General features: G+C 38.0%; 1 protein-coding gene across 1 annotated transcript; it reads right to left on the reverse strand.

Annotated features, from left to right (window-relative positions):
* Positions 1-888: 888 nt before the first annotated feature.
* Positions 889-26,426, reverse strand: cep70 (centrosomal protein 70). The gene is made up of 17 exons (XM_085793881.1): positions 26,324-26,426; positions 25,908-25,997; positions 24,134-24,233; positions 21,661-21,784; positions 18,798-18,978; positions 16,754-16,923; positions 14,297-14,356; positions 12,664-12,745; positions 11,836-11,927; positions 11,659-11,727; positions 10,808-10,847; positions 10,591-10,716; positions 8,320-8,472; positions 6,058-6,226; positions 3,759-3,858; positions 1,136-1,215; positions 889-1,040 (listed from the first exon to the last, which is right to left on the reverse strand). Exons 2-17 carry the CDS (start codon positions 25,914-25,916, stop codon positions 979-981), a joined length of 1,617 nt encoding a protein of 538 aa, XP_085650007.1. The 5' UTR covers positions 25,917-25,997; positions 26,324-26,426; the 3' UTR covers positions 889-978.
* Positions 26,427-27,794: the final 1,368 nt, after the last annotated feature.

Consider the following 27,794-nt stretch of genomic DNA (forward strand, 5'->3'; position numbering starts at 1 on the left):
AAGTGTTTACAGAGCAAACAGAGTTGCAGCATTGAACTAGAAGTGAAAAAGTCCAAGTTTAGTTGCAATTTGAGTCCAGTTATGCTTTTAACTTTGAAAGTGTGCAAAACGTTCCACGCTTAGCATGGAAGTAAAGTTCCAAGTAGTTGAATGTTTGGTTTGCAGATGGGAATTGTGGAGTCATCAACTGTTGTCGGTGCATGTAGTTGTTGTGTGTCAGTGTGGCTGAAGAAATGCATAGAGAAACTGATGACTGGACAATTCCCATGTGTGTAAAGAGTTGTGGATGTACAGACTGCAACTGTGTTTGGATGTTGTAGTTTGTAGACAAACACATGGATTTGTTGAGCTTGTGGCCACCAAGCCACTTAGTGCAGACTAGTACTAGAATGTTACAAAGACATTAAGTGCTTGAAGTCAAATTAAAGTGTCTACTCATCTCCACATCAGTACAAACTTGTCTTTTTTTGTTTTGTTTGGAAGTGCGGCTGGGGAGAGGAGGGGGAAGTGCACCAAACGCTCCAAAGAAAAGCAACGCACGCGTGGGGGATCGATCCCTCGACCCTCGGCTCCATAGGCAGCAGCAGCAGCTTTACCCACTGTGCCGCTGCTGCTGCTACAGGCTGTTTGTACCAAAGCAGGAAAAAAACACTCCACACACACTCACTGTTTTTTAATTACAAGAAAATTACACACTCACACCAGTGGACATTCAGAGTCAAAGTAGCAGTCACATGCTGCACTAATGCATTGTGGGACATGTAGGCCACTGTGTCAACCTGGAAAGGCAGAAGCACACACATCCACAGCTCTTTTACTACATATCCAAAGTACAAAAAGACACTTCACTGGAGCTGCTTACACATATACTCCATCATCTATTTATACATGGATGTTAAACTTTGTAGCTTGCACATACACACACACTTATTTTAATCATAAAAAACGATCTCTCACACACCCACACATACATACATATCAATAAACACTCTGTTTCAAAGTCCTGACAGCGGGGAGGACGTCGTCCAGGCGACTCACTCCTGAAACACACAAAAAAACAAACGCAATCCGTGAAAAACACATCATCAGGAAGCAACACAACAATCACATCACATGAGTGAAGAGTCAAACTGACCCAGGATCAGGAACATGTCCATCATCAGCATCTGGAACGGTGTGAAGAACTCGTCGTGCTGCTTCACTTTGACAATGATGCTGCAAAAACACAAAATACAGGCATTTTAGATTTAGTCTTAGTCTTTTTGACCAGTAGTCATTTTTAGTCATACTTTTTCCAGACTTCCCAGTAAAAAAATTCAAATTATTTGTGATATTTGAGTAAATAGATGCAATTTATCATTTGTTTTCATTAAAACATCAAATTTCCTGGAGATTGTAGCTAGGTACAATAGCGCATACAAAATAATTAACCCAAATAACTTAAGATGAGACCAAACCCAGATATATTTCCATACAATAGTTTCCATTTTCCATACTTTCGTAGGAACCCTGTTTTTGTCTAGTTTTAGTCAGTCTTTTAACAAATTAATTCAGTAAAGGAATGGTTTTACACATATGTTTAAAGGAAACCTTATGGTCTAAGGATTATGCATCAGCCTACACACAGATAAAGTGACAAAGTCTTCACACCATCATTTATAGACAAGATAGAGAATAAACTGTCATAATGAAATCATGACACTACCTGAAAATGCTCAAGACAGCACTATGAACTATGTACGGCCATGTGATAAATACAGTAAAACATTACTGTATTTAGTGAAGTAACTGATACTGAATATGTAAGTTTCACTTTTTTTTTTTTTTACTGCATATGCTCGTTGCAATTCTGATTTGTTCACAGGATTGTGCAAAAGAAAAATACACTACAGTCATCTACAACAAACATAAGAAACACTGTTTGGGTACAACTTTACGTAAATCTGTTCTCTAGTGAAGCTGTAAGTCTAAATGTAAATGTAAAAAAGTTCTTGTCCCACTGTAATGTAGAAATAATGTAGAAATGAAATGAGGACTATTAGTTTTATAAGAAAAGACTATTCAGCATTAATAAGTACAGTTCATTTTGACTGACATGACATAAGCAAATGATAATGTTGTAAAACAGCAGAGAATCGTATGAAAGCAACTGATATGTGTCCAAAAGCATTTACAGTTTGTTCAGAGTAGGGATGTCACGATTATAGATTTCCTTGGTGCGATTATTGTCAGAGAAATAATCACATTATTACGATTATCACGATTATTATGCATCAATAAATTTCACAACACTATGAATGTGTAAAATCAATTATAGTCAAAATATAATTACATTACTAATCTCTAGGAGCAGTTATTAATCCCCAGGGGGAAGTGTTTGACATATTTAAGTCATTAATTGTCCTCTAGACCAAATGTTTAAGTTTATTTTAATCATTTTTTACAAACATAATACAAATAACAAGCTAACATTTAAATTCCTACCAATTCAGTGTTACTTTAGATAAACGGACCAGTATCTGAGCATTTACCTTTACTTTGCTGCACATTTGCCAATATGGTTCCAACATCATCTTTTTCAGAAAGTGACGGTATTTAGGAATCTTTACGATCAATTAATTGTGGCGTTTAATACCGCGATTAATTGTGAAAACAAGTAATTGTGACATCCCTAGTTCAGAGGAAGGAGAAACTGCTACTATGATGTGGACAAATGACTAATAGTTAACTAATAGTTATGAGAAGTTTCATTCTGATCTGAGAAAAGCACCAAAGCGATTGAGGAAAAACTTTAAAGGACAATTCCAGGCGAATTCAACTCAGGGGTGTATTTTCATATCATTTTAGGTCTAAAAGAATGAATCTGAAGATTTTCAGTTTAATCGCTCCTGTTTTGCGGTAGTTGTGTCTGTCCCCGCATCGCCACGGCAGCAATGAATGGGAGTGGATGTAAGTTCCGCTGTTTAGGCTGTTTCCAGCCCTCAAAGCCACAGACAGCGTCAGATGGAGACTCAAACATGCACCGAGAAGTTTATTTACTTCAACAAGCCGACATGTTTGTAAAACTAGATCTAATTCAAAGTCTCCCGGAGTCTCGCGCGAGACCCAGTTGCCGTGCGCGGTGTGTTCAGGTGCAGTGGGAAAAGCTACCGTTTGTTTCATAAACACAGGAATATCAACTCTTTACTTGCTTCAAGTAAAAAAAACTTCTCGGCGCATGTTTGAGTAGCCACCTGACGCTGTCTGTGGAAAAAAATGTACACTTCAAGCAAGTCAAGAGTTGATATTCCTGTGTTTATGACACAAGCGGTAGCTCCTACTGCGCCTGAATACACCAGCACTGCAACTTCGGGCTCACGCGAGACTCCAGGAGACTTTGAATTAGATCTAGTTTTACAAACATGTCGGCTTGTTGAAGTAAATAAACTTCTCGGTGCATGTCTGAGTCTCCATCTGACGCTGTCTGTGGAAAAAATTGCGGCTTTGAGGGCTGGAAACAGCCTAAACAGCGGAACTTACATCCACTCCCATTCATTGCTGCCGTGGCGATGCGGGGACAGACGCAACTACCGCAAAACAGGAGACATTAAACTGAAAATCTTCAGATTCCTTCTTTTAGACCTAAAATGATATGAAAATACACCCCTGAGTTGAATTCACCTGGAATTGTCCTTTAACGCAACCTGCTGCTCTGCTTCAACAAACGTCTCACAACTCTCTGTGTGTGTGTGTGTGTGTGTGTGTGTGTGTGTGCCGACCTGTCGATGTCGGCGTCTCCTAGCAACTCGTCCACCTTCGACCTGGAGGAAACCAGCTGGGACGCCTGCTGCACCACCTGGGCAGCTGAAGCTCTGCTGTCTGACAAACATCAACACAACAACACTCTCATTACACACACACATTTTTCGATACTTTTCCAAATACAAAGAGAACACAAAAAATGTCATTATTGACTTTATTTTAATAGAAAATCTTAGAACTATAACATATGTATCAGTAAATCAACAAACAATCACTGCTGCTGCAAGATTAAAATGGAAATGTCCATCTATATCAGCGTATATACAGGAATCTTGAAGTTAATTTTAACACCTTTTTATGACTTTTTCAAGACCTTCTCAATATTTTTCAACACCTCACCGCCACTTCAAGCTGTGACCATTTACATCAGTAACACTTTTAACGTAAAAGTAAAAAAAATACGCTGGGATAATAAATCAAAAGCAAAGTTTATCAAAAAAACAAAAAAAACATTGCTCCACTCTCAAAAAACAAAAACAACAATCTTCTTTTCTTTTTTATGTACCGGTTCATCTTTGTTTTTTAATAAAATGAATAAATTCACACACTTTCACAATGTTTTTTAGGACTCAAACTCTTGGACAGCTAATTCAGAAAAAATACCTTCAAAATTTAAGACTTTATAAAGTCATGAAAAGACTTTTTAATACTTTTTAAGGGTCTTAATTTTCCCAAAATTGATTTATCACCTTTTAATACTTTTCAAGACCCCGCGGATACCCTGTATATGAATCTGAACTCTTCCTAAATTAAATCATTAGTGGTCTATTTAAAGATGAATATCAACTGCATCTTTTTTTTTGTTATTTTGACCAGTTGTAATTTTTGGGAGAAATTGTTCTCAGTAGTTTATAGAATGAAACACAACGTTCATTTTACCCAAACACACACACCTATTGTTTCCCATACGTAGACCAATGTGGTGCAGCGCCACAGAATCAAGACCAAGACACAAATCGACAAAATGAAAGTGCCGGTCCCATCTAACCGCAGTTTTACAGTTTTTCTCAGTCGCTTTGGTGCTGTTCTCAGATCAGAATGAAAGTTCTCATAACTATTAGTTCATCAGCAGCAGTTTTTCCTTCCTCTGAACAAACTGCAAATGCTTTTAGACACGTATCAGTTGCTTTCATACAATTCTCTGCTGTTTTACAACATTATCATTTGCTTATGTCCTGTCAGTCAAAATGAACTATACTTTTGAACGCTGAATAGTCTTTCCCTATAAAACTAACAGTCCTCATTTCATTGCTAGAGTCATTACATACAAAATTGTTGAACTAGTTTTCAAAATAAATGTTGGGAGAAGCTGTGAATTCAATTATTCAAACATTTACAGTAAGGAAGAGCAGGTATGTGTAGTATCGGACAGTAATTCAATCTGCACTGCTGTCATTGTGTCAGGCATTACTGTAAGCTACAGTGGGACAAGAACTTTTTACATTTACTGTACATTTAGACTTACAGCTTCACTAGAGAACAGATTTACGTAAAGTTGTACCCAAACAGTGTTTCTTATGTTTGTTGTAGATGACTGTAGTGTATTTTTCCTTTTGAGGGATGGACAATCTATTTTGAGCAAGTTTATCCAGTTCATCCACAGGGTTTCTGCAGGTACCAGCAAATCTAATTTAATGCTTTTTAATGCCCTTTTTAATGCCATTTCAAACATTTTTAATGCCCGTGACTGCAAATACTATATGTGTGCATACATACACTTACCTATATACACATACACACACCCAATTACTTGGTTCTGCATGTTTATCACACCAATAGGGGACCGACTGCACCAACTGCAATTTTCTGGCCAATCACCGATTTTTAAAAAGCCTGACCTGCCGATTCCAATTTTTGCTGATAGCGATTAAAAAAAAAAGTCAACAGTATCCTGCCACCACCTAAAAATATGAATTTAGAAAATTCTCCATTTCTTCACCCACGTTTAATTTTACTGTAGTTTTACTGTAGTATAATCCCCCTATTTTTCTGCTTTTTGTGCTGTATAGGGATGTAATGATATCAAAATCTCACTGTATGAATCTATCAATTTTTTAATGCCTTTGAGAATCGGATTTAATGACTTTTAATGCTTTTTAATGACCTGCAGAAACCCTGCATCCACTAGGTTTTTGCAGTTTGTAATAATTGTTTTGAGAAATGCACTAAACTGTTGTGCAAATGTTAATAGTGAAGTGAGAAAAGCACCGAAGCGATTGAGAAAAACTGTAAAATGAGGACGGCGTGGTGTCGTACCGAGGTGCAGCAGGTCTCTCAGGGTCTTCATGGCGGTGCTGGTCTCCCCCAGGCGGCTGTACACCTCGTTCATGCGGGGGAACACGCCGCTGAGGGACGACACGTCAAACAGCTTCTGGAAGTGAGACACCATGGACGCCAGAGTGAACTTGGTGGGGCTCCGCAGCACCTGGACACACACACAACACAAAGACCATCTCGCTGGACTCGGCTCAACTTAAAAACACTTAAAAAGTCTTTGGATAGGGACATTTCAGATGAGATATGGGAGAATTGTATCAACAGGGTTCCTACACATTTTAAATTTCCAAATTCCATACTTTTTCCAGACCCTAATTTCCGGATTTCCACTACAAAAAACTCAAACTCTTACTAAGAATATTTGTCTTATTTCTAGTCAAAATGTCATTTCTAGTCAAAACAAATCTCATTCTACTTAAAATAAGACTCATCACATGAAAAGCAGCTTGTTTTTAGACACTTTTTACTTCTTTCAAGCAGATTTTTCGCTTGAAATAAATAGAAAAATCAGATAGTGGATCAAGTTTTTTCTTTCTATTACGAGCACAAAAATCTTGCTTTCACTGGCAGATTTTTCTACTTATTTCAAGTGAAAATTAGTTTGAAACAAGTGAAAATTATCTAAAAACAAGTACATTTTTAGGTGACGTGACGAGTCTTATTTTAAGTGGAAAGAGATTAGTTTTGACTAGAAATGAGACATTTTGACAAGAAATAAGGCAAATCAAATATTCTTGGAAAGATTTTGAGTTTTTGCAGTGTCTCAGTAAAAAAAAAATTAAATAATTTGTGACATTTGAGTAAATAGATGTGTTTCATGTTAATAAATCATGCAATTAATCATTTGTTTTCATTATTCTGAATTTGTATGCCATTATGAAACCAAATCATTTCCAGGATATTGTAGCTAGGTACAATAGCGCATAGGCTACAAAGTAATAATGTGAATAAGACCAAACCCAGATAAGTATTAAGATAAATATATTTCCATACATTAGTTTCCGTTTTCCATACTTTTCAAGACCTGGAAATGTATGAAATCAAATTCCATATTATTCCATACTTTCCATACTTGCGCAGGAACCCTGGATATGGGAGAATTGTATCAAGAATATTCAAGCCTACGGTCTACGCTGTCTACGGCTGCTCAAACCGGTCAAACCGGGAAAATCAAAAAAGTTACTTGATAGTTCCTATGGTAGTAACACATAAAGGACTCAAATTTCAACAACTGACCGAAAAACGGTGTGTGGGAGGGACGGAAGTGACCATAGTAAACAAACAGTAAAATGCCTGTTTGTCCTACAGTAAAACTGGCACATAGAAAGAGGAGTAAAGCAATATATTAAGCGGCAATATATATTTAAGCATCAACGATGTTCAGCCAAACCCACATAGTTTGAAACAACGTTCAAAACACACACAGCCAGTGTCACAACTAAGCATATAAAGTCCGCTAGCTTAATGCTAACGTTTAATGTAAAACACCATAGACGGGCTAACAGAAATTAGCATGCAGTTTACAGCCAGTAAAGCTGCTAAAAAACTGTTTTAATTCTGGTTTTAGCGCTGTTAACACGTCACCGTTTAATCCAGAGTCAGATGAGATATGGGAGAATTGTATCAAGAATATTCATGGTAGCTCAATCAATGCAAGACATCATTTGATACAATTCTAGGTAGTACATAGTACATGTAAGTGTCAAAGTGAAGATGAGAGACACTATCCCACTCATTTTTGTCATGTCATAAGCTACAATCACTCTGGGGCGGCTTGTTTGACTTCTTCACTAAGGCCTTTAATCATCCATGTAACCCAGACCCATTCACTATATATAGTGATAATAATTCAGATAATGTGAAAAGTAGTTGTGAAGCTTAGCTAAGGCTATTTCCCTTTCCTTTCTACATTGTTAGCCAGAAAGCTAAATTTTACAGTCTTTGAAATCTGAAAGTGCTCCTACAAATGTGGTTGAGAGAACTGGGAAATGTATTATTACACTTGGAGAAAATCAGGTATATTATATTATCTGCCAAAGAGGAAATATTAGATTTAATGTCTAAAAACTGTTGTGCCATTTATTTTATACATACTATATGTCCTGTTTGTCTCATGTCAGAAGAAACTCAGTCAAAAAAACCTGTACTGTTCTGTTTAGCACCACCATCTCGTTAATATTTATCTATTTTTTCTGTTAAAAAAGCAATAAAATAAAAAAGAAAGTAAAAAAATAGCTCAACCTTCTCATCAGCAGCAGAGATTTCCTCCAGCATCGTGTCCACCAGCAGCATCATGTCCTCCACCTTCACACCGCCTGCGTCGTCGTGGACGCCGTCACACGGTTGCCCAGGAAACAGTCTGGCTGCCAGTCTCCTCAGACCTCGCTGCAGCTCCTGAACACAACACAACACAACACAACACAACACAACACACTCACTTCTACACATCGTCCACAGAGTGACTGGCTAAATAGTCAAAAACCAACAGTTAAAGTCAATTTTGTTCATGAGTCTTGTGCCAGTAGGTGGCAGCATCTGCTTTCAAATCTATATACTAGGTAGGTGGGTTAATCCATACAGTTTTTGACCGTGTGTTATTGTGATAGTGAGTATATTTTTAGAGTTGGCTGTGTGTAGCCTAATAAATCTGCAACAAAAGAAAAGTACATTTGCTGTGTTATGCACTTACATACACCTACACTGGCACGTGTACAAGCCCTTTAAACCAAGGCCACTATACAATGTAAAAAACTGTGATTAAGATAAGATAAGATCGTGATTTTACTGTTACAAAAAATTCATATGATATTTTTGCTATAACTAGATATAGTTCTAATATTGTAACTTCACCAAGCCAGTTGACCTGAATAACTGATAGTGTTACTCATTCTGCCCCCAAATAGTCAACCAAGCATTAGCTGACCAAAAAGTCATTAGTAAACCACATTTTCATTGGTCGATTGGTCACAGAAAAAAAAAACCAAACATTTGAAGCCTTGTCTTGTCAAAGTTAAGTCCAAATCAATATGACTGAACTGTATATGAAAGGCTATAGGGCTTTTAATTTGAAGGGCCAGATACAGGAAGTCATAACACTGGCCCTGCAATTGGGGAGGGTCAATTAGTCGACTAATCACCTCAAATGATGACTATTGGTCGACCCAGAAAATCTTTGGTCGGGCAGCCCTAATAGATTTATTTGTAAACTGTTAAGTTAAAGATGTGATGCTAACAACAACTTTGTGCTTTAAGTTTCTTTGGAAGGTCTTTAAAAAGTCTTAAAAATGTATTGCAATTAACCTCAGGATACCCTGGACATATACACATTAGGCTAGGGCGGTATTACGGTAGGTGTTTAAAAATAGCAACTGTATCAATTTCAATACCGTCATGAAAAAATGCAATGCAAGTGCACTAGGAGATAAGGAATCCAATATTAAATAAAAGTAATTTAATGTCTAAAATTGATTATATGTCCAGTAGCACTTATGTGTGGTTGAATTTTCAGTTAGTTTAATATGTTTTAGCCTACTTGAAAACTGACAGCGAGTGCGTGTCATGACTTCCTGTATCTGGTCCTTCTAAATAAAAGCCCTATAGCCTTTCATATACAGTTCAGTCATATAGATTTTGACTTAATTTTGACAAGACAGGGCTCCAAATGTTTTTTGTTTTTTTCCTGCGACCAATCGACCAATGAGATTTCGGTCTGCTAATGTTTAGCCCTAGTATTCAGTTTCTGATTGGTGAAGAAACAAGCCAATGTTTGGTAATGACACTTACGTCATCATTTTTAATTAGTCACGGTAATACCGTATACCGTGGTAAAATGTGGAGGAAGTTTGACGGTATCAAAATTTGGATACCGCCCAAGCCTAGTACACATTAGAGCACTGGAAAAGAGAGTAGCGACACCACCATAGACTCCCGTGGTCACTTTATTCTCCCCCTAGTGGCAGGATGTGGGTGTTGCAAATCCGCCCAAGAAACCCATTCACTCCTATGTATGTGTGTTGCCAACTTGCTTGTAAATTGATGAAAACTGCTGTGTTTTTGCTTTTAGGTGCCTTGGTCATATTAAGTTATGCTTATAATTAAAGAAAACACAGGCTTAAGTGGCGAACAGTTAACTAACACAGTTGAATTTAGCGCACAAACTTACAGTATGACCCTTTAGTGGACTTATCTTTATCATTTAAAACAGCAAGCATTCGTGACACAACAATTAATGGCCACTATATGTTAATATTTATCTGTAAAAGGGTCCACGATGATGCTATTAACGTGGGTGATCTAGAAATGTCCTTAAATTATTGAAAATACCGCACTTACTCATTCACCAACACTGTAGAGATGCAGCTCTTGGGCGCATTTGCAAAACCCACATCCACCACCAGGGGGCGTTTCCACTTGACCAATGCTTGTCGCTACTCTCTTTTACAGTGCTCTACCCTGTACATATACCCTGTGCTTGTGTGTTTGATGCATCGATCACTAACACCGAACCGATACCTTGAGCAGGTGCAGCTGCTGGGACCAAACCTCCAGTCTGGGCAGCACGTCGTCAAACCCCGTCACATCTGGACCGACAGCAGCTCCGGGGGGGTCCGTCACCATGGCACCGACCTCTGTCAACAGCTGGAACGACACAGGGACTCGTGTGGGATGGTTGAGTAAAACACACACATGCTGCTAACATGCTAACACGCTAACACACGGTGAAGCTTACGTGGTGATAGTGAGCACACAGCTGATCGTCTCTGGACGACCTGCAAACACACACAAATTGAAGCTTACATCACATCACATTCCAACATACCAATTAATTTGAATGCCAAAGATAAACTGTTATACTATAATAATAATAATAAAGATAGGAAAATGCAACACTAAATTAATCTGTGTTAATGTATGTGCAAAATTCCACATACATAAAACCAAATTTTCCAAAGGTCGACCTTTCTTTCCTGTTTTTGAAATTGATTTGAAGAACTACCTTGAATGTATTAAAAGAATTGATAATAAAAAATGTACACACACTGTTAACGTAATTGAAGAAATATTTGTCCTGCCATTTTCTTTCTTCCTTTATTTTAAATTCATTTATTTTATTATTATATTTATGTTACTTATGTAATGACTTATGCACTTCATCCACTTTATGTCTCATACTGTATTTGTAACAGTGTTATCTTGGATTTTGTATTCAGTGTTTTAACGGTATTTCTTATATTTTATCTCTACTATGATCACAATTAGTGTATATTCTATTTATATTGTTATTTATAATGATGCGTCTCTATGTCACTATACTGTACATTGTGTTGTATGTTTTTACCTTTATGTGATTCTAGGACCTGCAACCCAAATTGCCCTTTGGGACATGAAATAAACTGAACTGAACTGAACTATATGATTTCAATTGTTTTCATATAACCCAGAAATACATTTGTAGATATGTTCTATGTTATATATTCTTATATTTTTTGTTCAATTTACTAATTTTAAACCACATTTCTGTTTTTTCTTTAACAGTGTATAATCAAATAAGGCACCGCTCCTCTTCCCACCTGGTCTTACTTCGTCTCTTTAATCCGTCCACGCCCCACACCGTGTGTTTGTTCAGCTTGGCTTCCTTCACTGTGGTCCTACACACACACAACACACACACACACACACACACACACATCAACATTGACATTAAACATTAAAGCCATGTGCACGTGTTTCAGCAGATATTCTTTCTCTCACACTCACTGTGTGTGCAGCAGCTCCTGCCTCAGCTGCTCCACCTCCTTCTGCAGCTCTTCTATCTGACCTCTGCTCTCCCTCTGCTGCTGCTCGCACACCTACACACCCACACACACACACACACACACACAAACAGGCATCAGCTCATTTGTAAAAGAAAACCCAACGTTAAACGATGGGAGGTAATAACATCAGATTAAGAGGATATTAACAGACTAGTTTGTGTATGGTTGTAGTGTGTTTTACGCTTAAAATATGGCTTCTCGAACTATATTTAAAAAAAGGCACTTACCGAATTGTACAATTTTAAAAAAAGGAATATATTTTCTAATTTCTCCTTTTTCCATAAAGTTTCAGTGTGCTTCACTCACACACACCACACTCAGCTTTAAAGGCTCAAACACACACACACCGAGTCCGAAACTTTCGTCTGTCATTAAACTTTTCAGATCAGGTTCGATTTAATGCGTTTCTCGCATCCGTGAAAAGTCTTTTGACCAATCACATCAGAGTGAGTGTGCGCCAACAACCGCTGTTCAGGATCATGGAAATTGTCCATCTTCTGTTTAATGTGTGATAATAATAATCAATATCTATCAAACTGGACCACCGACATCCTAAAATAAACTGTCGAAGTGATCATGATAGTTCGGCTGCTCATTTACAAGCAGCCGATCCCCTCGCTACCGCGTCCTCTCAGGATGGACACAATATTTAAATTTTTCTCTTTCATTTCATTTCTGGACTGCGTGACGATTTTTGTCTCCCTCTCCGAAATTTATAACACAAAATAAAAACGCAACGGACTCAGTGTGCAAAGACTGCAGCTTTTACCTTCAGGGCGGTTTGAAAGGACGAGGCAGCGCCGTTGGTCGTCCTCTGTGCTGGTCTGGGATCAGTTTCTCCTCTGATGGACCTGATGGATGGACGGGACATCATCAACACATTGTTCACTTTTCTTTGTCAAGCCTCTTTGTAAAGGGTCCATGTCTGACTCCAGATCAGGTGAACTGTCCTGTCTCCTTCACAACCATGTTTTTGGACTAATATGTGTCACATTCACACCTGGTTTAATGTGTTTTTACACATAGAAATGTTGCTGTATCTGATGTATCTGTTAAAACAGGAGACCAAGCGTCAGACTGAAAATATGAACGACAGCAGCACTACTCACAAAAATAAAGTATGATTATGATTAGAGTGACCGTTCTTAACTTATAGGCTATTATAACACCCATCACTCACTCAGAATGACCTAATTTGGCTGATTTTAGAGAAGAGGTTTGTCTAAAGAAATCTTATTGTCAGGGTTCCTACACATTTTAAATTTCCAAATTCCATACTTTTTCCAGACCCTAACTTCCAGATTTCCACTACAAAAAACTCAAACTCTTACTAAGAATATTTGTCTTATTTCTAGTCAAAATGTCATTTCTAGTCAAAACAAATCTCATTCTACTTAAAATAAGACTCATCACATGAAAAGCAGCTTGTTTTTAGACACTTTTTACTTCTTTCAAGCAGATTTTTCGCTTGAAATAAATAGAAAAATCAGATAGTGGATCAAGTTTTTTCTTTCTATTACGAGCACAAAAATCTTGCTTTCACTGGCAGATTTTTCTACTTATTTCAAGTGAAAATTAGTTTGAAACAAGTGAAAATGATCTAAAAACAAGTAAATTTTTAGGTGACGAGTCTTATTTTAAGTGGAAAGAGATTAGTTTTGACTAGAAATGAGACATTTTGACAAGAAATAAGGCAAATCAAATATTCTTGGAAAGATTTTGAGTTTTTGCAGTGTCTCAGTAAAAAAAAAATTAAATAATTTGTGACATTTGAGTAAATTAATCATTTGTTTTCATTATTCTGAATTTGTATGCCATTATGAAACCAAATCATTTCCAGGATATTGTAGCTAGGTACAATAGCGCATAGGCTACAAAGTAATAATGTGAATAAGACCAAACCCAGATAAGTATTAAGATAAATATATTTCCATACATTAGTTTCCGTTTTCCATACTTTTCAAGACCTGGAAATGTATGAAATCAAATTCCATATTATTCCATACCCTGTTATTTACAATAAAACTGTACTATGTATCTCCATACAACCACTGGGTATTGTTCAACAACATCCTAGGGAATACAATAATAGTGTATTTGAAAGGAATTGATGATTTTCTGTTAAATAAGAGAAAAATTAAAGAGTTAAATAAGTTAAAATGCAATTTCCGCCTAAATTACAACTTATGTTTTCAGGTTCATTTTTCATGATTTTTTAAAAAGTGAATGAATTTCTGACTGACTGGTGATGTAGGACAGACACCTGGTTCATAGCTCAGCAGATATGAATGTGAAAAGAGTGAGATTTCTCAAGTGACGGGCTTTTTTGTCATCTTTCCATCAGGCGGACCGGCCTCATTTGTCTTGAGGGCCCTTCCTGCTCGTCTAAAAGAGTTGTGTACCTGAGCTCGTCCTTCAGCCGAGTCACTTCAGCTTCATACACCATCATCACATCCGACAACCTGCACACACACACAGACACACAACATGAGACAAAACTTTACATTTAACACCATAATTTAACACACATCATGTTGACAGGGTCTCTGCAGGTTTCACCAGCTCAAATTGAAGACTTTTTAAGACCATTATGGATGAAATTTAAGACCTATCATGACAAATAAAAAACGTACAAAAGAAATTCGGAGTCACAAAATTAGAAATTGATTGCAATATATAAATTGCGTGTTAGGCTTGTTTGTACCGGTAGTTGAAAATGCATTCAATAAAGCACAATGAAGTGTCGCAGGAGCATTTTATTGAGCATTTGCGGTAGCGAGGGCTCTACCAGAACATTTTTCCCAAGGAGCACGCCTAAAGTGAACTATTTGGGGGCACAAAAAGAAATTGGGGAGTGAAATTTTAAATGTTTATGGAACATATTATTTATTTAATTCACTGACAACCAACAGCGAGATGGCTTTAAGCCTTGAATAATGTTGCCTTGACTTTTTTTGACACGCGAGTCAAAACGAGCAACAAAATCGCGTATCTCGTGATTGGTCGCGCGTCACAACTCGAGCGAGGAAAAAAGCGTTCCTCGTGTTTGGTGGGAACCCCCTTGTGGGTGAAATAGACAAAGACGCGATGGTCCCGTCGCAAAAAATAAAATTGCGTGTATTGCGTCGCAGATGGGCGAATTCGCGCCTAACCGCGTCTTTGCATTACGGCCTTTTACACCGCGGACGTAACGAATAAACGACACGTGACGGTGTGTTCACCGGACACAATGAGAAAATTCGGTGTGAACGGACAACATAGAACAGGACCAGTGTGGCGTTGTTTCCTCTTTTCACCGACAGCTCCACTCTCCCTTACTTACACGCAGTGTTGGGCAGTAGCGTCGTTACAAGTAGCGGCGTTAGTAACTTAACTACATTTCTCAGTAGCGTGGTCGTAGCGTCGCTGTTTTCTACATCAAATAGCTTTTCAGTAGTTAAGCTATTTAATTGATCTGTAGCGCGGTAGCGTCCACAGAAGCTACATTTCCCCAGGCATTTCTAGACCTTAAACGCACCGCTTCCATGTGACGTAATGTACGTATCTGTTGATGCCCGTCTGCTGCAGCGGGGCAGCACGCAGCAGGTGACAGAGGAGGAGGGATAGTTAAGTTCGTGAATCAGAGCCGTAGCTGGACAACTTTATCGCTGCACAGCGGCCGCGCGCACCGTTGCACGTCGCTCCAAGAGCCCGGTGCGTCCTGTCTGCAGCGGAGACACGGCCACTGAGAGGCTGAGTGAGGGGACCGTTCCCGTAGCAACGCGCCTTTTAATGAATCAAACCAAACACCCTGAACAGCATGCTGAGTAGAGAGGGAGAGACGGCTGCAGCAGTTAAAACGAAAGCTCCTCGTCCCAGCATGTCGCCCACTCCGTCCGTGGCCGACGTCTTTTAAAACAGTGTTTCCCAACCTTGGGGTCGGGACCCCACGTGGGGTCGCCTGAGATTCAAATGAGGTCTGAAATGTCTAGTAGCCTAATTGATGAATTAAAAAAAAATCTGACCAAGAAAGGTTAGGAACCACTGTTTGAAAAGACACTTGGGTTTTTTTGGAATGTACTTGCATAGATTTTTCAGCACTCACAATGGGCCGATATAAATGAAAAACTTTGTTTAACTTCTTGTGCTTTTTTGATGAGCAACTGGCATATTCAAAAACTGTCAGAATAGTCAATAAACATTTACTTTCTTTGAAAATTAAGTCTAAAAAAATATTTTATTTATCCAATAGGCCCTATTAAAAAAAACAAAAAACAACAACTTTAAAACCACTTTCGGTATTCGGTTATTCGGCCAAGCGTTTTGATTTTATTCGGTATTCGGCCAAAAAAATGCCACTTCGGTGCACCCCTACTTGGAATTAAGTTAGTTTGGTGTAAAAAAAATAAAAAAATAAATAGCTTTGATGTAGCTAAGCTACTTTTGTCATTTTATTGTAGCGTAGCTTGCTACATTTCTCTGGTGGGTAGCTTTAGTGTAGTGAAGCTTCATTTCATGTAGAGTAACTTGTAGCTTAGCTCACTACATTTTCCAAGTAGCTTACACGTAACTACTGTTATTGGTGCGTTGAGGCCAGAGAATTGTGGGACTTGTAGTTTTTGAACGATCGCAGGTTGTGATCTTTCTTTTTTGTGATTTTCCTGGTTCACACATGTATTTTTTTTAGGGGCAAATGCGAGTGAAATGCTCGCCCATGGTGGGCATAAGAAAATTTAAGACATGTCTAAAATTATTTAAGACTTGAACACAATAATTCAACAAATGTAAGACATTTTAAGGCCTAAAATTTAGATTTTCAAATTTTAGACTTTTTTAGACTTTTTAAGACCCCGCGGATACCCTGGTTGAACAGGTCTCACTCCTGGTCTGCTGCTGCTGCTGAGTTGTGTCGACTTCTCTCCGTGTGCATCTGGCTGCTCTCGCTCCGTCGCTCCTCCTCCTCCTTGATGGTGAAGTAGAGTTTCCTCTGGAGCTCGGCCGACTTCTCCTTCTCCCTCCACAGCTTCAGCTCCAACTCCTCACTCCGTTTCTGAACACAACGTCACACGGTCAGTGTACGGTTTTTGTTAACTTAACCCTCCTGTTGACTTCCTGGTTCAAGGAAGGAAGGACGAAAGGAAGGAAGGAAGGCAGGAAGGATGAAGGGATGGAAGGAAGGAAGGAATGCACAATGCAAAAACTCTAAATCTTTCCAAGAATATTTGTCTTATTTCTTGTCCAAATGTCTCATTTCTAGTCAAAACTAATCTCTTTCCACTTAAAATAAGACTCATCGCCTAAAAATTAACTTGTTTTCAGATAATTTTCACTTTTTTCAAACTAATTTTCACTTGAAATAAGTAGAAAAATCTGCCAGTGAAAGTAAGTTTTTTGTGCTTGTAATAAGAAAGAAAAACTTGCTCCACTGTCAGATTTTTCTACTTATTTCAAGTGAAAATCTGCTTGAAAGAAGTAAAAAGTGTCTAAAAACAAGCTGCTTTTAAAATGTGATGAGTCTTAAGGACAAAGGGAAAGAAGGAAGGAAGGACAAAGGGAAAGATGGGAAAGAGGAAGGGAAAAAGGAAGGAAAGATAGATGTAGGGAGGAAACAGATTGGGTCAATTGGGTCAAAAATGAAGGAAGAAGTAAGGACGAAGGGAAGGAAGGAAGGAAGGAAGGAAGGAAGGGAGAGAGGCAAAAAGGACTGTGGAAAGAAGGAAGGGAGAAGGGAAGGAAAGAAAGATGGAGGAAGAGAACAGATTCGTTCAAGGAAGGAAGAAGGGAAAGAAAGATGGAGGAAGAGAACAGACCAAGTGAATTGGATCAAAAGAGGAAGGAAGAAGAAGTAAGGACGAAGGGAAGGAAGGAAGTAAAGAAGGATTGTGGAAAGAAGGAAGGGGCAAAGGAAGGATGGGTCAATTTGACCCAGAAGGACAACAGGAGGGTTAATAAATCCTGGCGAAACAGTGTCACACTTTCGGGAAAATTACGTTTCCCCAAACTCCAAATGTGCAATTTAAAAACATTTAAAAATTTCAACATCCATTTACCACACATACATAACATAACATAAAATCACAGATATACTGTACTGACAGAGGCCTATATGATGTTGTGGGGAGATAATAAAGTGCAAAGTGCAGAGCAGCAGAAACAATGGCCATGATACTTATGATATTTTACACAAGTTGCATCACTTCAACACATCAACTTACCAGCTCAGCTTCACCGGCCAAACCGAGTCACAGTAATAATGACCGCCAAAGAAGAAAATACTAGGTATACTAGCGGCCGCTAGATGGCGCTATGAACTCCCAACAATATAAAATAGTAGGAGCAGGGTTCCTACAGCTTAAGCCAAGTTAAATTTAAGACTTTTTAAGACTTTTTTAAAGCCACTTGAAATTAAATTTAAGACCGACTTCATAATAAACACAAATGCAGAAAAAAGAAGAAAAAAAACACCACATCAATTACATAGGGTTATAGGGACAATTTTACCCACTTCCAAGGTAAAGTGACTGCTACATGAACATTGGATTGTGTCTCTTTCCAGCTGTCCTTTCAAAATAAATGCATAAAAAGTCCGGAAAAAAACAACAACAAAAAAACACTGACTTGGGAGCTGGTGGTGGTGAGAAATTTAGCGTTGACGGCCGCCACTAACTTCTCTATGTCGGATTGTTACCAATTATTTTGAGATTTGAGACTAATTACAACCATAAAATACCACTTACCATGTGTTAACATTTTTAAGACTTTTGAAAAATTGATTTAAGACATTTTAATGCCACTTAAGGCCTTGTTTTTAGATTAATGAATTCAATGCCTTTTAAGACTTTTTAAGGATCCGTAAGAACCCTGAGGAGACTAAATAACATGTTTGAAAACAGAAAAACTCAGAGCTGTGTGTTGCAGACCGACCTGTTCTTCCTCCTTCTGCTGCTGCAGCTGCTGCATGCGGCTGCCGTGCTGCAGCACCTGGTCCAGGTGTCGCTCCTCCAGCTCCTGGACTTGGACCCTGACCTGGTCCAGCAGCGTCTGCAGCTCCGAGGCTCTGTGAGACTGATGAGCTGCTGCTCTCATCTGCTGCTGGGCCTCTTCCCTGACCACACACACACACACACACACACACACACAACATATTCACCTTCATCTACACCCAGGGTTCCTACACATTTTAAATTTCCAAATTCCATACTTTTTCCAGACCCTAATTTCCGGATTTCCACTACAAAAAACTCAAACTCTTACTAAGAATATTTGTCTTATTTCTAGTCAAAATGTCATTTCTAGTCAAAACAAATCTCATTCTACTTAAAATAAGACTCATCACATGAAAAGCAGCTTGTTTTTAGACACTTTTTACTTCTTTCAAGCAGATTTTTCGCTTGAAATAAATAGAAAAATCAGATAGTGGATCAAGTTTTTTCTTTCTATTACGAGCACAAAAAACCTGCTTTCACTGGCAGATTTTTCTATTTATTTCAAGTGAAAATTAGTTTGAAACAAGTGAAAATGATCTAAAAACAAGTTAATTTTTAGGTGACGAGTCTTATTTTAAGTGGAAAGAGATTAGTTTTGACTAGAAATGAGACATTTTGACAAGAAATAAGACAAATATTCTTGGAAAGATTTTGAGTTTTTGTCTCAGTAAAAAAAAAATTAAATAATTTGTGACATTTGAGTAAATAGATGTGTTTCATGTTAATAAATCATGCAATTAATCATTTGTTTTCATTATTCTGAATTTGTATGCCATTATGAAACCAAATCATTTCCAGGATATTGTAGCTAGGTACAATAGCGCATCGGCTACAAAGTAATAATGTGAATAAGACCAAACCCAGATAAGTATTAAGATAAATATATTTCCATACATTAGTTTCCGTTTTCCATACTTTTCAAGACCTGGAAATGTATGAAATCAAATTCCATATTATTCCATACTTTCCATACTTGCGTAGGAACCCTGTATTTAGATCTCCATTAGCTTTGGCTAAGGCCATCGCTATTCTTCCTGGAGTCGACCTTCACAGATTAACTATCCATTGCAGTAGATAAATACAGAAACACATCATTCACACCATAAACACAATAACAACACATCCATAACCACAACAACTCGCAAGACAAAACAAAAAACAATACAAACAACATACATCAACTCACATTTCTTACATTACTGGACCTTATTCATTTCCACAGTGTGGCCATTACCGTAGTTGTGAAATAATCAGATGTTCAAAAACATACGTTCCTCATAATTACCATAACCTACAGAAACAGTACCCAATACACAAGCAGACTGAAGATATTTCAAGTACCAAATAGCTTCAGCTACATAGATAGAGAGCTGTTTGACTAATAAATGTTCCATACAATCGAAAATAAATAAGTAAGTAAATAAATAAATAGATAAGTAAGTGGGGTGTATCATGACTGTTTAGAATTTGAATTAAGTTGGGTAATGGCTTGTGTTATGAATGAGTTTGATCTGGCTTTTGGCAATCTAAATCTCCTGCCAGAGGGAAGGAGCTCAAACTCAGCATGGAGAGGATGGTCAGGACACTGAATGATTATCCTCCTGTGAAAAGTTATGGACAGATCGGGTAATGTAACCCCCGATAATTTTACTGGCCACTTTGACAATGTGTTCCAGCCTCTTTTTATCTCCAAATTTGAGACTGCCAAACCAAGAGATCATGGCAAAGGTCAGCACCGATTCAACCATACATGACCGTACTTTTCATGTTCAGCTGGCTGCACATTTCCATACACCTCAGATTGGATGACAGCAGGACAGCTGGCTGCCACAACACTGCATATACATTATTGAATAGTTGCTTCGATGTTGTATCTGATCAGTATATGGGCGCAGTGACACTCACTGTACATATTTCAAATTGTCATAACACCTTCCTGCTGATTGATAAACACAATTCCAGCACTTCTAAGTGGAATTTGAAACCCTGTGGACAACACAAGAATTACATTTCAACCACGTAAAGTGAAAAAAAATACCCACAGAGAAAAGCTCAGGTGGCTAACAGGCTATATTTATCATTTATCTCTGAACCAGCAGCACAATCATCTGAATTTACTGCAGGTAAAACACATCAAACTACAATTTTATAAGGTTGAATCAACTCCCATTTCCTCTACATTCCTAATAAATATCTCCAGCAAATGACCGTACATTTCTTTTTCTTATTTCACAGATATTTTGTATTTGGGTCAGTGACAAATAAAAAAATATTCTAAATAAATGACAATGAATAAGGAAAAAAAGCATCAGATATGCTGAAATGTACATTTTTGTATTCATGTTGGTTTTTTAACCATTAGTAAGACGGAAAGCCCTGAAAATGTCAAATGGTGTAACCACAAAAGAATAATAAATATTAAATATTTTATCCACCTAAGTGTACTTATAAAAATAAACTTTCATCTGAAAACATTAAATTGAAATTGATTTTTTCTGTGTTTCTATAATTTGATTTTAATGCATTTTAGCAACACTGGTCCTAAACATGAGCTTTTCTTCTAAATAATGTGACAAATGTTGTAAAATAGTGTGAATTACATTTATTTCACATTTCAGTCCAGATTTAGTCAGATTTACATGAAAAAATACCAGTTTCACCACCTGCATCCCGTCATTGACCCATTTACAAGTAAAAAATCCATGTTTCCAAATGGATAAATGAGACTAGATGGTTGTATTTTATTCTTAACTCCACACTGTGTTTGTGTTTTGGTCTGTGGTGTGTGTACTGCAGCTCACTTGAGTTCCTTGTTGGACTTGATGAGCTCCTGGATCAGAGCTTGTCTCCTCTCAGAGTCCGTGAGCATCGTCCTCAGCGTCGCCCTGATCTCTCCGGCTGAAGCCTTTCCCAGCAGAACCAGATCTAAACACACACACACACACACACACACACACACACACAGTATGTTACAGTGTTCAACATCTCCCCACAATGGAATAGGCAAGGGGTGGGCAATATGGCAAAAATATCATATCATGATTTTTTTTAAATGAAGTCACAATTTCCATTTCATCACGATCTTAAATTGAAAAAGAAAAACAGACAATTTAGGCCAAAGAACCTTTCTGAACAGATTTTAATCTAAATAGTTGCAGTTTTGCCAACATGTGCAAACAACGTAAACAGGGTAGCTTTCAATAAACATGAAAGTAAAATATCAATGAAGACATTACTGTTTGTTTTATTCAACAGTCATTTTAACAGGATTTTAAAGAGGAACTAAACCCCTAAACCACTTTTTTCTGCTGAAAACAAATATATGCGTGATTCGCAGTAACCGCACTGACGCATGCTGACGCCGGCGCAAATCACGCGAGATTTGGACGGACCAGGAAGAGGAGCTTCGAGAAGCTTCCGCTACAAACAAGCTTAAAATATAGACTTATTTAATTTTTTTCGGGACAATTACGCAATTTGGGGCTTCAGCACAAGACGGACATTACATACGAGCATCATGGAGGTATTTGGATGTTTTTTTGTGTGTGTTTTTTTACGAAGAGCTCCGGTGTCCCTTTGCAACCGTTATATGGACATGCACTGCTACACCAAGACCCCCTGTAACTCAGAGAAGCCACGGTGGACTCTGAAACTTCTTCCAGCCCTTAGTCCACATGAGGGTGAGTAGATAATGAGCGAAATATCATTCTAGGGTGAACTATCCCTTTAACGAGTTAACGAGCCGGCGGATCAGCTGTAGATGCTGTGTCACGGCTCTGGCGTCCTCTCCTAGTAGTGTCCACGCTACTAGTGCTGTTAGAGTCGCTCGTTAGTAGCTCGTTAGCGCTAGCAGAAGTGTCGATGTGTGTTTATTACTTTTTTTTCTCTTTTGTGTGATTTCGCGGGTGTGAGTGGGGCGCAGGGGGGAGGGGGGATCGGAGAGTGCTCCTGAGTCCCGCCCATAATCAAGGCATTTTTTGAATTTCAAGCTTAGAGCACGTCATCCAAAACTGAGGGGTTTAGTTCCCCTTTAAGTATCAAAACACTAAATAGCTGATTGAAAAGGGTCAAATAACAGGGTTTATACAGGAATCTTGAAGTTCATTTTAAAACCTTTTTAAGACTTTTTCAAGACCTTCTCAATATTTTTTAATACCTCACCGCCACTTCAAGCTGTAACCATTTACATCAGTGACACTTAGTTTGTGATAAAGACTATAGATAGACCACTATGATACAACAGAATTCAAAATAGGCTGGGGGCGCTCTCAGAGACAATTTACGAACGCACCCACAATAGCCTTGTTTTTTATTTACCGGTTCATCTTTGTTTTTTAATAAAAACGAATAAATTCACACACTCACAATGTTTTTTTTAGGGCTCAAACTCTTGGACAGCTAATTCAGAAAAAAATACCTTCAAAATGTAAGACTTTATGAAGTCATGAAAAGACTTTTTAATACTTTTTAAGGGTCTTAATTTTCCCACAATTGATTTATCACCTTTTAATACTTTTCAAGACCCCGCGGATACCCTGAATAAAAATACAAACTAAAGTAACTGTTGTTTTCTCTTTTAGCAAACTTTGCAAATGTCCTTTGTTTTTGCGCTTTGCAGCATAGAACTGCAATTTATAGAATGTGACCTTTGGCAGATTGTCTACACACGCTAATCTAGGGATGTCACGATTACTTGTTTTCACAATTAATCACGGTATTAAACGCCACAATTAATTGATCGTAAAGATTCCTAAATACCGTCACTTTCTGAAAAAGATGATGTTGGAACCATATCTGCAGATGTGGCGCCAAAGTAAAGGTGAATGCACAGATACTGGTCCATTTATCTAAAGTAACACTGAATTAATAGGAATTTAAATGTTAGCGTGTCATTTGTATTGTGAAAAAAATGATTAAAATAAACTTAAACATTTGGTATCGAGGACAATTAATGACATAAATATTTCACACACTTCCCCCTGGGGATTAATAACTGGTCCTAGAGATTATATATAATTTTATATTTTGACTTTATTTGATTTTACACATTCATAGTGTTGTGAAATGTATTGATGCATAATAATCGTGGTAATCGTAACACCGTGATTATTTCTCTGACAATAATCGTACCAAGAAAATCTATAATCGTGACATCCCTACTCTAATCCTTCACGATCTGATATCGCCATATCGCCATATCGCCATATCGCCCAGCCCTACAGAGGAAGAACATACACAGTCCTATGATGGTCATATTTGCTAAAACACTCTCACCTGAAAGGTTTTTATTCTCAACAGGATCGGCAAAGCACACCGGTTTAAATCCATGATACTGGAGGAGTTTGTTCACGTCGTCCCACTCCACCTGCTCCTGCTGCAGCACAAACAAACAGTCAGTGTGTTATGTAGGAAAATACAAGTTAAACTAACATGAGAGGAGAGTGTTAACCTAAAAAAAAATGTAAAATTAAAAGGTTTTCAAGTAAAATTCCTTCTCAGTTAAAATTGTCTAGCCCTGCCTGAAAAAAATGTATTGATTCTTTAGTGTTTGTTGGAGTTATGCAACCCACAACAACCTCTAAAGCAGCGGTTCTCAACTAGTCTCACTCTGGGACCCACATGTTCCCATGGTCATTAAGTCGCGACCCACTTTTATAGAATTCAAACCAAGATTTTTGTTTTAAAGCCTTTAAAAACTCATTTTGCTCTTTACCAGAGCACATGAATGAAACTGAGGAGTTACCATGTACGGAAGTGAATAAAAAAATATCAAACTGCACAAAATGGAGACCAACAAAACGATATATTTGACTTCTAATGCATCTCTGCATTCAGAGCATGTTCACTAAAGTGAATAAATATCAAACTGCACAAAATAAAGACCCACAAAACAAAACAAAACAAGATTCACTGCATCAGGCCACATTAATAAGAAACTGATATCTTTGCATTCAGAGCAAATGGAGCAAATAATAAGAAAGTGAGGAGGAGCATTACAACTGCATGTGTTCACGTGTCTCGTGCCTTTCAAAATAAGTTATTTTTCAAAATAAAAGACATGTCCAACATCAGATGTGCATTAAATATTATTTCCTTTTTTGACCAGCTGTCCGCGACCCATCCAGAACGGGTCCGCGACCCACTTTTGGGTCCCGACCCACCAGTTGAGAACCACTGCTCTAAAGGGCAATGTTGTTACAAGAGCAAAATAGAAAACCTTTCCTACCTGGAACTGTCTACATGTCCACAGGTAAACATATGTCTTATCTGTGGACTGTAAAAAGGAAGATCTCCTCTCCATTCCTGTGTCCATTCTTCAAAGTCCTACACACTGACACTACTACACTACTGACAGGACAGGAGGAAGGAGGGAGGCTCATGTGTCAGACTCAGACCCACAGGGGATCAGGTTTCTGCTAGACCCCACAGCTGACAGGACAGGACCCCCCCCCCCCCACCACCACCGTGTTACAATAACAGCATGGAAGACGACACACTGTTTGTTCAAGTGTCTGATAACACTTTGTTTCACATTACAAAAACAGTTTTTCATGGTAAAATGCAATTAATAAAGCACATTTATATTATACGCCAGGGGGAATTTATAAGTTTACAATTTTTTTTTCAAGTTTTCACATATATTGATAGTCTTAATCGCTTTCTGGTTGTTTGAAAATGTGATGGAGGTTATGTATTGCTTGAGCTCACAGTTAAAAGCAGTAAAGGAAGGTTTTTTTTTAAATTAACTTACATTTGTGAATATGAAATTTTGCCATTAAAATAATAAGGTTGATAATAAAAGTTATGTTAGCTTTTTCCTTGTTTTTTTTTTCAGGTCAGGGAGCCCAAACAGGGAGTCCAAAACAAAATAAAATCACCATCAACATTGATAGCAACAAAATTACAAATATCACTCCACTCTGGACAATAGGGCAGAGCCAAAACAAATGGTACAGAAAGTACAATTCACATCAATGTCTTTTTAAAATCTTTTTACAATGTGGTAATTGGATGGATAACATTTATGAATAATCTTAATGTCACTCACCTGCTCCATTCTCCCAGTCTAACAGTTACGTTTTAGTGGCCAAACATTTACAGCAGCTCCTCAGCTCCACTGGACAGGTCCAACAAGTCACTGTAGCAACAAAACACGACGAAACTTTATCAAATTATATCCATTTTTGAATAACTACCTTATTCTTGTAACTTCGGCAGGCAGCAAAACAGAGAGAAACGCTTATTTCGAGGGGGAAACTAACACAATCGAGGGGCTAAGTTAGCGCTGCTCGGTTAGCTTAGCTTCTGGCTAACCGTTAGCTTGTGGCTAACCGAGTTAATAGTTGTTGTCACCGCTACAACTACTCGAGTATCGACAACTTTCGACAGTTAATTAGGGACTTTGCACCTTAAAAACCGTAAAATACAGTAGTAAATGAACAGTATGTGTTATTATCTCCTTACTTCAGCGACGGTGCAAAGCTGCAGCCGACTAATGTTTTGTTTGTTGTTGGTTGCACTACACGGCGTCTCTCTTCCGCAATTCAAAAAGTGCGCTCCTACGTCATCGACGTTAACCAATGGAATGGCTGGATTTGCTGCTCGTCACCAGAGCCAGAGCCAATCATCGCTCTGCTCGTCACTCACGCAGGCTGCTACCGTTCACTACACCTAGAGTGCCTATAGATATATATAGTCTTCACCATGGTATGCTGTGCTGCACGGGGATGCTCCAGTCGCTTGGAGAAAGGCCTGCACATGTATGGCTTCCCCAAACACAGGGACAGGAGAAAAGCATGGCTGGCTAAAGTCAGAAGGAGCAATTTAAACACCTAGATTTCAACAATGAAAAAATATGTGAGGTAATCATATTCAAACAATTTGCTCTTTCACACACTTTCAAATACCACGCCACTGGGAAGTTTAATATTTTTTTAATTAACAGAGCAGAACAGGAAAAAACAATGCAAGAAGAATCACAGAATCACAGCTCCTAAAACAGTAGCAACGACAACAGAGGGCAGAATCCATTGGGCTACATGTAATAAATGTCACCACCGACATGGGTAGCCCTAAGCAGGAAATCCTTTGGGGTCGAATAAAACATAGGTGACACATCCAGCAACACCAGACAGGCATTTCTTCTTCATGGCTGTTGTCCCACATCTGGTGAAACAGTTAACACATAAGAGACATGTTACATCCTCATCATCACTCCTGAGCTATAAGATCATTGGTCCTTACTCGTCAGTTCTCCTGATGTACAGCATCAATGTCTATGATTATTGATTAACTATATATTGCTCTGGCCCATACATTCTTCATTTATAAAAATATATATTTCTAGTTATAGCTGACATAGTCAAAAAGGTGATCACTAGTCACTAGTTGCTGTTTATTTACGGGAGTCATAGTGGATGCTGCTGTGCTGGGGTGCATTACATTCAACAGTGTTCCTCTCCATTAAAATACTTGAAGGCAAAATATGAGCAACAATTGTTGAGATAATGCAGTCCAACACACAATGATCTCAACAAATAACATAAAGTACAATGAACACTACTTTTCTGATGTCAACAAAAACTGAACATGTATAAAATTTATGAAAGCAGAATTTATGGCACAGCTGGTATACTGCACTGCATGATGTTGCACAGGTGTATTAAATAATATGACCAATAGTTTATATAATGTTTAGTATGATTACTTGAGAACATGCCATGGCTAGATGTGTATTTTAATCAGTAAGTGGTTTAACAAATAGATTAGCAAATCAGAACATTTTCCATGTTTGAGACAGCAGTCCAGAATGTCCTCATATCATAAACTGCAGCCTCAATGATATTAATTTTATGTTTAACTGCAATCACACTCCCTATACATTAACCTCGCTACTAGTCTGACAATTGACAGCGTTGGATTAAGTTATATTTAG

The sequence above is a fragment of the Trachurus japonicus genome, chromosome 2, assembly GCF_045865225.1.
Source record: "Trachurus japonicus isolate A0001 chromosome 2, Traja_1.0".
NCBI classification, from domain to species: Eukaryota; Metazoa; Chordata; class Actinopteri; order Carangiformes; family Carangidae; genus Trachurus; species Trachurus japonicus.

Bases quoted from the DNA above. Each gene is read 5' to 3' on its own strand.
- cep70 (XM_085793881.1), bottom strand. The intron at 16,924-18,797 runs GTCGGTCTGCAA...CGTTGTGTTCAG, and splicing joins AGCAGAAGGAGGAAGAACAG to AAACGGAGTGAGGAGTTGGA. The intron at 8,473-10,590 runs GTATCGGTTCGG...TGTTGTGTTCAG, and splicing joins AGCAGCTGCACCTGCTCAAG to GAGCTGCAGCGAGGTCTGAG.